The 15365-nt window shown below is 38.0% G+C and overlaps 1 protein-coding gene across 2 annotated transcripts in view; it reads left to right on the top strand.

The window, feature by feature from the left end:
* Window positions 1–12715, top strand: part of xpo5 (exportin 5) — a 34792-nt gene extending 22077 nt beyond the window's left edge. For both annotated transcript variants that reach the window (XM_073812854.1, XM_073812853.1), the window contains 8 exons: window positions 40–89; window positions 1921–2021; window positions 2928–2987; window positions 8285–8391; window positions 8485–8592; window positions 8689–8826; window positions 10220–10384; window positions 12163–12715. In XM_073812854.1, the coding sequence (XP_073668955.1) occupies window positions 40–89; window positions 1921–2021; window positions 2928–2987; window positions 8285–8391; window positions 8485–8592; window positions 8689–8826; window positions 10220–10384; window positions 12163–12312 (879 nt within the window). In that variant the 3' untranslated portion in view covers window positions 12313–12715. The remainder of the gene's footprint in view (window positions 1–39; window positions 90–1920; window positions 2022–2927; window positions 2988–8284; window positions 8392–8484; window positions 8593–8688; window positions 8827–10219; window positions 10385–12162) is intronic.
* Window positions 12716–15365: the final 2650 nt, after the last annotated feature.

Genomic DNA, 15365 nt, shown 5'->3' with positions numbered 1-15365 from the left:
TTGCCTGTAATTTTTTTTCTAATGTTTTCTTAAAAATAGAGGCTGAACTGTCGGTGGCAGCTCATCAACCAACGGACCAGTAATCTGTGGTAAGATATAACAAAATATAATACATAATATAATATGTTTTATAGAATAGATTTCATTATGGATGAACCTGGTACCTAGTAATGTAAATGCACTGAAATATATACCAGCATATATATATATATATATATATATATATATATATATATATATATAGTATTTTTGTCTTGTTTTCAGTAGAAATATCTAAATATTCTTAAATCAAGATGTATTTTCTTGATGAGCAAAATGACCTAAGAAAATAAGACTAGTTTTTAGACAAAAAAAAATATACAATTTAAGTGAATTTTTGCTTAAAACAAGCAAAAACATCTGCCAATGGGGTGAGAAAATTTTACTTGAATTAAGTGTTTAAGAAAAAAGAGATCTTATTTCACAATTTTTTTTCTCACCCCATTGGCAGATAATTTTGCTTGTTTTAAGGACAATTTCACTTAAATTGTATATTATTTGTCTTAAAACTAGACTTATTTACTAAGGTCATTTTACTCATCAAGAAAAAGCATCTAAATTTAAGAATTTTTAGATATTTCTACTGAAAACAAGACAAAAATACTAAGAAAGTCATTTTTTGCAGTGTACCTCTGTATCTGCACTGAATACTTGTCAGTTATTTGAAAGATAGAGATACATTTATGAAGTAAATACCTTAATTGAAATGTAAGGAGGATTGGAACAACTGTAAATGGGAGAAGGATACAAAGAAAATGTTCGTTAAAATATTCTGAGCTTTTGTGAGCTTTTAAATAGAAGGTCTTTGAAAGTGCTTGGTTTCATTTCGCTGTGTCTTATTTTTAAAAAAAGCAAGTTATCAATATCCACATTCGCACAGCATGCTAATCCTTGAAAGTTCCCATAAAATTCCCAGTGTGTCTTCTGTGTGAACGTAAACACCTCCCATAATTGTTAAAGGGATAACTCCTGTAAACTGGATCTAGTAACATTTCCATAACATTTATGGAATGCATCCTGTCTGATCAAAAGGCAAAAACAATGCCGTAAGGGGTGTGCTGTAGCTCTATGACTTGAAGGATTTAAATGCAGATTAACATTCACAATGACAAATATCTGAAAACTGTCAGTTTAAACTCATCTTTGAGCATCATAATAGAAAATAGAAAAGTTTTACCTGTCACAATAATTTCATCATGCTTTAAAACAGCTTGACTGTAACTCTTCACCATTGATAACCAACCCTGTTCCTGGAGATCTACACCGTTTCTCAATATGCGTTCTTGTCTGTACTTGTGTTCTTGTGGACTTGTGAAACGTCATCAGTCGCGGACCAAGTACTGTTCCAATTCAAAGTTCGCATCAAGCCCAAGTTCACATAAAATCCCCGGATGTGTTCTTGATCCGCCCATTTTATCGAGGATGCATCAGAGGAGACTTGTGTGGACTTATGACAGCGAAGTTTCCCAGAATGCATTTCGCGTCAGGAGTTCGTTCTTCCGAGTCTGAACTTGCAAGTTCGAACTACGAAGCACACAAGTCCGAGTTCGGCGTACTTGGTATTGAGAAACGGCTCTACTGTCCTGCAAAGTTCAGCTCCAACCCCAATCAAACACACCTGAACCTGGCAATCAAGCCTTTCAGGCCTACCTAAAAATTAGAGTCAGGTGTTGAAGCTGGGTTGGAACAAAAATATGCAGGAGGGTAGATCTCCAGGTGGTCACCCCTGCTCTACACCCTTGCCTCATTTAGTATACAACGATATATGAATACGCAAAAAAGTCCCCACCTCTACTCAATCGCACTGCTCAGACCATAGATATGAATATGCAAATTAAAGAGGTTGAAGTTAATGTATTGTTAAATCATGTGTCTTGCCAGTGATGAAGACGTGGGTGATTATGAGGAGAATGTGGTGACTCAGGAAATGGTGGAGGAGCAGATTTTGCGGTTGGCCACACGAGAGGTCATGGAGCTTTTAAGTAAGTTCCCCTTCTTATGCAAGTGTTTAAGGGTGTTTATCAGGAGTTTTCTAAGTTTTAATTGTGTTTATGGGGTACACTGTAACATGTTTATGCTTTGTTTAACAAAAATATATTTTTCAAATACAGTGCCCCACACATTTTGTGTTATTTTAGATGTTTACCAAAATTTATTCTATATTATGAATATTTAATTTCAAAGAAATTATTTAACAAATTAGACAATACCTGTCCATAAAACAGCTTTTAAGTAAACTGTCCTATTACTTTTGACCTCTTTAAAAAAAAGGGAGCTACATATTAAACAACTGTAATTCATAAACCCTTCATCCAACTTGGTTGTGAATACTCTCTAAATAAAGCTGAAAGTGTGCACGTTAAGCAAATATTCATTTATAAGTCTGTAACTGGAAATAATTTAGATAAACAACTTAAATAACACGGAATGTCTCTCTGTTTTAATACTAATGGAGGGCACTGTATAGTTTGTTTCCATCCTCATAAAAACAGGCTATTTAGTTCCTGGGTCTATGAAGCTCCTACCTCCCAAATACTCAATATGCTTAGATTGGTTAGCTGTCCAAAAAGCTGTTTCAAACAAAGCCCCCTATGCTGAGTGTTTCTGGGACCAGGGTGTATGCACATTTTGGGATTTGTAATGTCACTAACCCAGGAAAAGGTTAAGCTGTAGGCAATCCAGCCATTCGCTGTAATTTTTTTTAGATGTGATTTCTGTTAAAGCGAATATCTCCTGTTGCATTGAACTTTAAGCGTTGTAACTTTGCAGATGTGGTTTATGCTCAAACTGCAATGTTACACACTAACTGCAGTTAAAAAAGTGGATTCCGAATCAGCTTCACCTTTAATAAAATTTTAAGAAAAATAACATTGTTATCTTCTTACCAGGTGTGACTTGCATTTCAAGAAAGTTTCCAGACTCGTTTGGGAGAAAAGAGGAACTTGATGGTGAGTTTATGATCTTTTTCTAAAGAAATAAAATAACCTGAGTCATACTTGACAACACTCCCATTTTTCTTGGAGCATGCCGGATTTCACACTCCCCCCTCGTTTTGTTGTTTCTTCTGGGAAACCTCATCCCGCTTTATTTAAATTATTAGCTTAATATGAATGAATTAAAAATGTTGGCTTGTAACTATAGTGCGAAGTGAAATTAACTTTTAACCAAACTATTTAACCATTTTAGTGTCTTTCCTCCACTTCCTGCTCTCTTGGAAGTGCGGATACACTGTTCTGTCAAAGGATGAAGAAACCATAAGTGGCCAATCAATCACACTGAACTCATTTTTAGTGGTTATAAACGTGAGGCACCCCACATTGTGCTTTTTTGCTAGGCAAACATCAGATCAGCTATCCTGTCAGTCAAGGATTAAAGCATGAGTGCTCTTGAAACTTTGGTTTACTGTTACTGTCATATTAGCAGAAACTTTAAAAAGAGGGCGCTTGCTCTGACCTTGTTTGAGGGCTGAGAGGTGCACAAACACACAGGAGACAGGGCAGTCAGTCTCTGGATGTTCCAAGCAACCGTAAACTTCTGTCACCACAACGGAAGGCCCGCCTCTCCCTTCATTCGCTTGGACAATTGAAAAAAAGTGAATGACGTCAGACGCTTTTACGCACATTTCATTCTACTTTAGGCATTCAGAGCGCTCCTGCAAAAACAAGGTGCAGCAGCCGGCAAAAACGTGAGTTGCTGGGGGAGCACAGAGTAGACGGTTTTGCGAAACGCTCATTGCCCATAGAAAACAATTCAATAAAGGCACCTCTGATTGGGGCCAAAGGCTATAAAATAGTTACCCTAAAATGCTAAAGTGTTCACTTAAGTTCTGTTATGCATTGCATAAAAGCTCTTAATACCCACATTACCTCAAAAAAGGGCGCCATAACAGGTCAAATGCAATGGCTGATTTTTTTTAAAGAAGTACAGAGGTGCATTTCTAACAATCTAAATGATCCCTTGGTGAAAAGTGATGCGCAGTTATTAGGAGAAATTTTAAGGGAATGCTTTAGTGTTTATAAGTTGGGTAAGAGTTAGTGATGCTCATATCAGTTAATTTCCCCAACCGTAGCTTCTAAACCAAACATTAACCGTTAACTTATAAGATTTTAATAGTAAATTGTCATTGAGTAAAAATACAGTTGACGGTTGTCTGTGAACTAGTAAAGACAAAACATTTAACAGCAGCGACAGATCAACAACAGAACCAGGATTCATTCATTATCAGATATTCACGTAACATTACCTTATTAAAAAGTACGCGATCGGTCCAGAGGATTAATATCCAAAGGGCAGATTGTCTCCGTTTCATCTATCACAGTGGTCATTTCTAAAGCAGGACGCTTTTCAGAAAGTTTTGCTTTTGCATCGTCTTTCTCCGTTTGTGCAGAAAGAGAGATGTTTTTGGTCAGGGTCAGAGGCCGTCAGCGACCACTGTCCGGATGTGCGCGAGACGGACCGCGTCATCTTGCGCGGACACGCGCGCGTCTCCGTTCAGCTTTCAAACACGCATACAAATGACTTTATCAGACCGTCAGGGCAGCAATAATTTGTGTCATTTACAGGACATTCACAAATTACAGATAGAAAAGTGGCGAAATGTCTGTCGGCTCATGACAACACGCACCATGTATTAAAGGTAGGGTAACACATTTTGAAAAATGCTAACGGTAGCCGCCTAGCAATGAAATCCCGATCCCACCCTCAAGTCAAATCGCCATCCAAAGTCACGCCTCTTTCAACCACATGAACACGCACAGATCAGACGGTCACGTCTCATGTCTCATTCACCAGTGAGAAAACTTTGCAGTACAAAGTGAATAACACTTCCAAAATAACCAACATAAACAACTGGTTTACATCAGAATTAGTTTAAGCACACGTTCGATTGTGTAGACGTAGTAACTATATCGTTATGCTAATCCGGAAAACGAACACAAATTTCATAAGCAACACAACGTTTCATCAAAGTATAATATCTGAATCCATCTCAATACAAACATATCGCGTACCTACCTTACCAAAATAAACAGTGCAACGACCCTTTCAGACCCTTTGCCTCCTGTAGCTGTTTGCATCTCGCGGTAAAGCAGTAAAGTTACCGATGTTAATTTGGTTTTTTGTTCTTTGCTGATCCAGGCAGTTTTTGCTGTTGTTGTTATAAAAGATGCATTTAGTTTTGTTGCTCCTGTGTAGGTTGTCAATTCAGCAGAAAAGTTTGCCATTCACGCTGTTTACAGACAGGAGATGAGCGCACGTGAACGCGCCGATGACGTATGGTGTCTGCGTGGACTCGCTGCGCGGTGGGAATTCAAATTACGCTTACGTATGAGGGACATAAAAGGAAACGTCCGTTCGGACCGAAATCTATGATTTGTTGAACATTTTTTGGTCCTACGCCTTTCACAGATTACATAAATTTTTACAAGTACATTTAAACAACTTAAAGGGATACTTCACCGATTTAGCATTCAGCTTTGTATCTGTAGAAACCCGGCAGTATTACTGAATGACCATGTTTCCCTCCATCATTTCCCCCTGAGAGGAGAGATATCTGCATTTTGGTTCTGCAAAAAAGTCCTCCGATGATGCAAAAATCGTCATATTACATCATCGGAGGACTTTTTTGCAGAACCAAAATGCAGATATCTCTCAGGGGGAAATGAGGGAGGGAAACATGGTCATTCAGTAATACTGCCGGGTTTCTACAGATACAAAGCTGAATGCTAAATCGGTGAAGTATCCCTTTAACACAGTGATTGCTATCAGAATGTGAGGAGACTTTTAACCAGCATAACTAAAAATGTTTCAGGATCAAATCTGTTACCCTACCTTTAACAAATATTATTTTTTAATATATATAAATATTTTTTTCTTTTAACTGATAATGTTAATCAGTCATAAATTCTTACCTTTGGTTAACGGTTAAACGGTCAATGTGAACATCCATAGTAAGAGTAACACCTAGTACAGTAGTTCCCAAACTTTTTCAGCGTGGAGCCCCCCTTGTGTACAGGGCATTTTTTCGCGGCCCCCGAAAGAATATTTATGACAAAAACAGTTTTAAAAATGAATTACAAGCTATATAAAAAGTAATGTAAAGTAACTTAAAAGTAACGCAAGTATTACTTTCCATGAAAAGTAACGCAGTTAAGAAGACAATGCTTAACTGACAACATACTGATCTAGGGCCCTATTTCAATGATCTAAGCGCATTGTCTAAAGCGCACAGCGCAATGTGTAAATGGGCGTGTCCGAATCCACTTTTGCTAATTTATTGACGGGAAAAATTGTTTGTGTGCCGAGCGCATGGTCGAAAAGGGTTGGTCCTATATTTTTTTTTTTTATGAGTTATGGGAGTATTTTGGGCGTAACGTGCAATAAACCAATCAGAGTCTCAGCTCTCATCCCCTTTAAAAGCAAGTTGTGCTGGCGCTATGTCTAATCCCTATTTAGATGACGGACTTTGTAAACTGAAAAACTAAGCAGAGGAAGAAGACTACCAGTTTAAGATTAATGTTAAATAATTGTGTTGTTTTTCACTTGTATTGAAATTGTAATTTTTTTATTAAAACCTTTTAAACCCGTTTTCTTTTAGTCATGGAAGTAAAAAAGCAGTCTTTTAATTGTTTTAAATGTATGGCTATCCAATATCATCAAAAAATTATTTACAAGTATGTAAGAAAAGCTTTGTACTCTAAAAATACTTTATTTGTAACAAACAGGAGATAAAGAATTTACAAACGACTCTCAGCACGTTTCAGCACTTGGACAGCGTCCTGAGTTTTTTTTAAGCATTACTTAAAAATGTTTCTCATCTCACCATATCCACAGCTACAGAGTAATCATATACAATAAATCCGTGAGGTAGCATTTAAAAAAAAACATTTAAAAACAGATGCATTTGTTTAAAGCAAAGCATTTATTTACTTACCAGGCTACAGGTGAAGCAGCTCTTTGCGCCTTCTAACGTCTCATAATTAGTCCTCATTTATGTCCAAGAGACTCAATAATAATCTTTTACATTCAATCCTTTAATCTTTCATATTTAAAAGCCTTTTTGTGCTGCTGCGCATTCATGTACCTTTTGATAAGCAAACCCGCGTTGTCCTCCCGTTTATATGCGCATTTTACTAATGCGCTCTTTAAATAACATAAAACACATTGCGCCATTGACTTTAGACTTTAAAACAGGTTTTTGTTGGTCAATGGCGTAGTCTATTTTAGTTGCCTCAAAATAGCAACGCGCCAACAATGCGCCTGAACACCTCGTTTTCAGACCAGAACGCCCATGGGCGCAAAAGGGGGCGCAAATGCATTTGCTATTTAAACAATGTGGCGCTAAACGTGAAAATGATCATTGCGCAAGGTGGAAACTACCAAACGACACTTGCGGCGCGCATTGCGCCGGGTGTAAAAGAGAGCCCCTAATGTCTAATGTACAACACAACAGTGTTTTAAGCTTAGTTTCTTTAGACTTTTATAAAACTAAAGTGGCTGCTCCCCGCTTCTTTCATTTTTGTTTAATTTTGTGAGAATGTGAAACTTGTGTAAGCTTATTTAATAAATTGCTCTGAAATATCTAAGAAAGTTCTTATGTTTGCATCTGAAAACATATTAGCATGTTTTGTAACAACACAAGCAGCTGTACTCTCACATACTGTAATATTAGTGCGCTTCAGTTTAAACGTGTCATTTCTCCTGCTTATAATCCAATCAACCAAAAAGCGTCCTAATACCAGGTGTAAATGTTGGGAAGACAACACTCGACTGCCGTTGCCTGGACAAAAAACCACTGACTGATGTGAAATGGTTGGCTGGTGTCACTACAATGAGTGACCTGCGTACGTCTCCAGTTGTCTGCTAGACAAATAACTATTTTCATCATTTTAAGCATTTTTTGTGGGTTCTGTAAAAAAACTTTCATATTAGCGGCATATATGCCAATCTGTTACAGGCTCATATCGGCAAAACGATAAATCAGTCAGGCTCTGTTATAAACACTTCGATTAAAGTGAAAGTGAAGACGTTTGTTTCAACGCTTTTAAAGAAATGTGATGATTTTCTTAAAAATATACTTATAAATATGCACGTTTGACTTCAAGAGTCGTTTTTGTATGAATCTTTTCTGTTTAAAGAAGAGGCAATGTTTATTCGTACTCGTATGACAGACCACAGCCATACAATTATGAGCCTGCTATTGTGGCCAATGCATGCTGTGATTTATGGAATAATATTGTCTGTTCAGGACAGGATGAAATGATGTTAATGGATTTCTCTCATGGGATTCCTATGAATGCTGCTCAGCCACCAGATGAGCTCTCAGAATTGGGCAAGAGACTTCTTCAAAGTGAGGTAACGTTTTCATTGTACATTTTGCTATATGTAGCTTTTAAAATATCATCATATGGCGTTTGATGATTCCAGTTCTGCTTTTTATGCTTTCAGGAGATTTATATGACTCTCCTGACCATTTGTTTCAACTCCCTATTATGGAGGGACACTGTAAACTGCCAAAGGACTGCCGGCATGCTGTGCTGGACATTGCTAAGACAGGTGCCAGTTTTTCTTCATTTGTGTTCAAATGCATTTGAATATTCCTCCATGTGTGTTATTTTGGAAATGATATTAATGAGGTTATTTCTTGAACAGGTTGTTGATGGTAACCTGCAGCCAGAAGCTGTGAAGTGGCTCTACACCAGTGTACTGAAAGGTCTGCAGATGCACGGGCAGCATGAAGGCTGCAATGCTGCTTTAACTCAGCTGGCGTTGCTCATCTATGAGACTCTGGTGCGTTATGCCATCTATTTTAAAGCATCATGTTTTTTTCAAAAGCACAATTATAAAATGGTTAATTCTGATTCTTGAGTGGTTCGAAACACCCAAATGAACCACATTTCTAACCTCATTACATCAGTGTTAACAATGCCACACCATTTTTGTGTGCATGTGTGCAGTTTGCCTAAGAAACATGCATTCATTTTGTTCAAAAGTATTTTATTTACTTAAAGGATGTTCACAGTATTTCCCATATTTAACTCTTTCCCTGCCTTTGAGTTACCTCGTCAATTAGGAGAAAAACTTTTCCCTGCCAATGACGCTTCCCTGATGAGTTTTTATGGTAATCTATAAGTCTGCTATCATCCACTAGGTGGCGCTCTGAAGCATCAACTAATTCAACAGCATTGTAAACTCCGTGTATGTTTTGATCATCATTCTGAATCTGATCTTTAACAAAAAGTCCTTTACAACAATACAATTATTTCAACTTTTTGCTCAAAATGTCCTAAAAGCTCTGTGCGGACCTACCTTCAAACCACTTTAACAGGTGGATCTGCGATCCCTTTTGTTTATAACCGCCCTCTTCCTCGCGTCGGCTAAACGGGTTGTCGATCTGCTTGCCTTGTCTACAGACCCTTGCTGTTTGGAATTCGGCCCTAAGGGGTTGTGTACACCAAAACTTTTACGCCCGCGGCCGGCGCATGTTTTCAATTGTTTCCAATGGAAGCTCGGCGTTTTTCAAATAAGCCAGCAGCTAGCGTTTTTTTCCGCGCCGAAAACCGGCGCTCTGCGGTTTTTCCGCGCTCGGCGCTGAGCATCAAGAGTTGAAAGAAATTCAACTTTGGGAGAAAAGCTCCGCTCGTCAATGTCAGTTCTCACAAGGCCGCCCAATCACAGTGGAGGAGGGGCGGGACATTACCACCGCAACCAACCGGCTCGCAGCTGAAGTATCACAGCTACCAAAGCGCTCAGCTGAAGAAAGCTGGCACTCAGCTGAAAAACAGCTGGCATTCGGCGTCCTCAAGGCGTTTTCAGCCGCGTTTAAAAGTTTTGGTGTGTCCAGCCCCTAATGACAGCAAAGCACTTAAACATACTGCAGTGAGTGTTTTGCCTTTGCGCTTAAGCCGAAAAAGGTACTGTGTGCCTTTTGACCCGGACTTATATAGGACATTGGCCCCGGCCATGTTGGCGGGCTCAAACGCCATTGGTCTGTGACTTTCACAGACATTAACCAATAGGCTTCATTTGCTGAGTAAACCGTTTCCCCCCAAAAGCATCAGTAGCCTCATTTCATTTATCTCAAGGAACCAGGGTAACCTTATCATAATGTTAATGCATTACTGTAATTATTTAATTCATGAATAAAATGCATTAATACTTTTATTTGGATGTTTCTTTACAGAGGCCTCGATATGTTGAGCTACGTTTAATCATGAATCAGATCCCTGACATCCACATGGAGGCACTGGAGCAGTTTGACCAGAAGACGATTCAGCCCAATGTCTCAAAGGCTGGAGAGAAGAAGAAAAAGGAGCAGTTTAAGAAACTTATTGCAGGCACTGTGGGGGTAAGGGCACTTCGTCCTTTTCAATCTTTAACTTTAGCTAGAAATAGGATTCTTGCTTACCACTTTCCTGCCATATTTAGGAAGCATTTAAAGAATTTACTCACCACCATGTCATCCAAAATGTTGATGCCTTTCTTTGTTCAGTCGAGAAGAAATTATGTTTTTTGAGGAAAACATTGCAGGATTTTTCTCATTTTAAGGGACTTTAATAGACACCAACAATTAACACTTAAATCAACAGGTAACAGTTTCAGAGTTTCAAAGGACTCTAAACGAGGCATAAGGGTCTTATCTAGCGAAACGATTGTCATTTTTGACAAGAAAAATAAAAAATATGCACTTTTAAAGCACAACTTCTCGTCTAGATCCGGTCCAGCGCGACCTAACGTAAATGCGTAGTGACGTAGGGAGGTCACGTGTTACATATATAAAACGCACATTTGCAGACCATTGTAAACAATAAACTGACACAAAGACATTCGTTAGTATCATTCCACATACAACAACGTAGGAATGGTCCTCCTTCTCAACACTTGTAAACACTGGGGCGGAGTTTCGCGTTCGTCCTCTGTGACCTCTTGACGTCATGACGTATTGCGTGGGGTCAGCTGGCGCATCACGACCGGATCTAAACGAGAAGTTGTGCTTTAAAAGTGTATATTTTTTATTTTTCTTGTCAAAGATGACAATCGTTTTGCTAAATAAGACCCCTTGTTTGGGATCGTTTAGAGTCCTTTGCAACTCCGTAGAAAAAAACTGTTAAGTGTTGAGTTAAGTGTTAATTGTTGGGCTCTATTAAAGTCCATTAAAATGAGAAAAATCCTGCAATGTTTTCCTCAAAAAACATAATTTCTTCTCGACTGAACAAAGAAAGACATCAACATTTTGGATGACATGGTGGTGAGTAAATTATCTGGATTTTTCTTTTAAGAAAATTGACTATCCCTTTAAGTAGCTGTGAAATAATAACCCCTAAGAAATTATTAAATAAAAAGATGAATTAATACTTCATCAATTGCCTTCACTTTAATTTGTGAGTGGATGCAGCATGTGAACAAAATTGGCCAGAAACTTGCCCTTAAACTTGCACTTGTTTGTACCAGAGATGTATAGTGCTTAAAGAAACACGCCCACATTTTGGGAATTTAGCTTATTCACCGTATCCCCCAGAGTTAGATAAGTGCATACATACCTTTCTCATCTCCGTGCGTGCTGTAACTCTGTCTGACGCAGCCCCCGCTAGCTTAGCTTAGCACAAAGACTGGAAGTGAATGGCTCCAGCTAGCATACTGCTCCCAATAAGTGACAATATTCTCGCATTCTGAGAATATAGTTCCCAGTATGTATACTGTTAAAAGATCGCTGTGTCTCATATGACCTTGTAATTTGTACACGGTGTGACTATACAAATCACAACACATAAATAGGAAAATGTTTGCGTTATTTTGTCACTTATTGGGAGCAGTATGCTAGCTGAAGCCATTCACTTCCAGTGAAGTGCTGTGTTTATGAAACACTATTAATGTATTAACTCAACACACGCCAAATTTTGTTTGTTTTTGAAGTCATTATTCTTACCTTTCTAAAGAACAGATTCACAAAAATGTATTTGTTTTAAAATGTTTAATATGCTTGAAAGTGGTTCTGCTCTCTTTTGCTTCTGTGTTGCCTCTGTCATGTCAAATGCATTGTTTGTCATTTAAACAACTTTTTTCCAGTATGAATCCACTGACTTCATTTTATTGACAGCTGCTTATGATGTTTTTTTCTGCTTACAGAAACCACTTGGACAACAGTTTAAGAAAGATGTTCACATCAGGAACCTTCCAACTCTCTTCAAGAAGCCAAAGCCCACGAAAGATATTTTGGAGAACGCTGATACTGCAGGTCTGATGGGTCTGTTCTCTCCTGAGCGGGACGACTGCTGAGCGGGCCGTCCCCTTCAAACCCTTCCTATCTGTATATCTGACTTGACCTTTTAAGGCATGGATGAATTATTACAGACCAAAAGGTCATTTGTGTATTCACAATTACATGATTGTGTTATTTGTTTTCATTTTGGTGGTGTTTTAGGTACCTTTTGTTATTGTTATTTACAGAAATAAAATCTTATAAGATCACCTCGGTTTTAAACAAAGCCGTTTTAAAGAGTAATGCGAAGTCTTTGTAATCGTAACAGCATCCAGCACTACATTCCAATATGTTTTGATGGACTTTTTCTGAACAAATGACAAATTCAACACTAATTGACTGTGTACAGAATATGTAAAAAGTTTTGATTTTTAAAAAGTGTTCTGATTTTTTTAATAAATGTATATTCACTCAAATATATTTCAGTTGTCTTATATTATCCTTAGTTATGAATGTAAAGTGTAGCAGACGTTGCCAGACACAATTACTAAGGGTAGACAGGATGGGTTTGTATATATCCACTGGGCTCAAAGACTCCAGAGGGTTAAACATTTGTTTGTCTTTAGTTACAAATTGTTAAGTAGTAATCAACTTCTGCTAATTGGACCGAGTATGTCAGCTGATAATTGTTTATTCTGGAAAGTACACTGCCTATAGTTGTTTTTATATTTTATACACATTAACATGTTAATGACTTATGGCATTTATATTTTTAATGAATTTTTTAAAATGTTTGTATTGGCGCTAAATATATTTTAATTTGTAATCTGTTTTTTCCACACAACAGAAAAGAAGTTAAATTAGCACTGTAGACTTAAATTTATACATCCCACCATTTACTATACTAGCCTTTTCCAGTACTGAACAGTTCACCATTGTCAATAGATGAAGTCACACTGGAGGAAAGTTGCTTGCTTGAAGTCTGTATAAAATAAAAAAAATGACCTTATTCATACACATTACTGTACATTTTGAAATGAATAATTTCTGAAATCTGTACCGTTTTCTGAACAGCAGTTGTCTTTAATGCAGAGGCATCAAATATTGTACAGTATAATAGATAAATAAGTGTTTATTACTGTGGCTCGACATACACAAACCTAAAGGATTATTAGGAACACCATACTAGACCCCCTTTCGCCTTCATAACTGCCTTAATTCTACGTGACATTGATTCAACAAGGTGCTGAAAGCATTCTTTAGAAATGTTGGCCCATATTGATATGATGGCATCTTGCAGTTGATGGAGATTTGTGGGATGCACATCCAGGGCACGACGCTCCCGTTCCACCACATCCTAATGATGCTCTATTGGGTTGATATCTGGTGACTGTGGGGACCATTTTAGTACAGTGAACTCATTGTCATGTTCAAGAAACCAATTTGAAATGATTCGAGCTTTGTGACATGGTGCATTATCCTGCTGGAAGTAGCAATCAGAGGATGGGTACATGGTGGTCATGAAGGGATGGACATGGCCAGAAACAATGCTCAGGTAGGCTGTGGCATTTAAATGATGCCCAATTGGCACTAAGGGGCCTAAAGTGTGCCAAGAAAACATCCCCCACACCATTACACCACCACCAGCAGCCTGCACAGTGGTAACAAAGCATGATGGATCCATGTTCTCATTCTGTTTACGCCAAATTCTGACTCTACCATCTGAATGTCTCAAAAAAAAATCGAGAATCATCAGACCAGGAAACATTTATCCAGTCTTCAACTGTCCAATTTTGGTGAGCTTGTGCAAATTGTAGCCTCTTTTTCATATTTATAGCAGAGATGAGTGATACCCGATGGGGTCTTCTGCTGTTGTAGCCCATCCGCCTCAAGGTTGTGTGTGTTGTGGCTTCACAAATGCTTTGCTGCATACCTCGGTTGTAACGAGAGGTTATTTCAGTCAAAGTTGCTCTTTTATCAGCTTGAATCAGTCGGCCAATTCTCCTCTGACCTCTAGCATCAACAAGGCATTTTCACCCACAGGACTGCCGCATACTGGATGTTTTTCCCTTTTCACACCATTCTTTGTAAACCCTAGAAATAGTTGTTTGTGAAAATCCCAGTAACTGAGCAGATTGTGAAATACTCAGACCGGCCGACTGGCTTCAACAACCATGCCATGCTCAAAATTGCTTAAATCACCTTTCTTTCCCATTCTGACATTCAGTTTGGAGTTCAGGAGATTGTCTTGACCAGGACCACACCCCTAAATGCATTGAAGCAACTGCCATGTGATTAGTTTCATAATTGCATTAATGAGAAATTATACAGGTGTTCCTAATAATCCTTTAGGTGAGTGTATACTGTTGATACAGAAAATGCTAGTTAATTGGAAAAATAAGCTCTGATAGTTATCTGCCATCAATATAAATGATCAGCCTTGTTCTGGTTAGGTTGATAAATCACTAAATATTGGCTGTTCCCAATGTCATGCATTTGTAATGAATCATTATCTTTTTCCATTTCAACGTTATCAGCTTTTACTTTCTACTGAAGAGAAATCGTTATCAGCTGTTTTCTCCTCCAGCCAAAGCTTAGCAGTGGTGAAGGGTGTCACGCAGGAAATGCAGCAGTGAAGATCTGGACAAAACTTGAGGATCTCTTCCTGTATCATCTTGTTTTTGGTCTGCATTTGGCTGTAATTTATTTATGTAATATGATGCCCTTGGAAATTCTGTTTTAATATCATATTTTGCATCAAACCAATTTAAAGACTGTTACATGAGTAGTTTCACAAGTAAGTATGCTGGCACAAAATAAATAAATACGGAAATATGAAAGTGTTTGGTGGCTTCTGAATTCATCCCTGTTTGGATCCTAAGGAATGAATTGGGCTAGGCTAAATACTAACACATTCATGACGCACTGTACAAAGAGTTATGTATTAATTAGTTTAAGTTAAGGTAACATAAATAAGTAAATAGCTGTAACGTCTCTGTTACTAATGTCTATTTTAAAAAGGTCAAATGTTCCATATTGTACTTTGTTTTAATTAAAGTCAACACTCACACATCAAGCCATTTCACATCAGTCAAGCCCAGAATCAGAGAGTTTCACATCAACTTCTACA

Source organism: Paramisgurnus dabryanus, chromosome 20 (genome assembly GCF_030506205.2).
Source record: "Paramisgurnus dabryanus chromosome 20, PD_genome_1.1, whole genome shotgun sequence".
Classification (NCBI taxonomy): Eukaryota; Metazoa; Chordata; class Actinopteri; order Cypriniformes; family Cobitidae; genus Paramisgurnus; species Paramisgurnus dabryanus.
The sequence above is the reverse complement of the archived record's forward strand: the minus strand, read 5'-3'. Positions and strand labels throughout refer to the sequence as shown.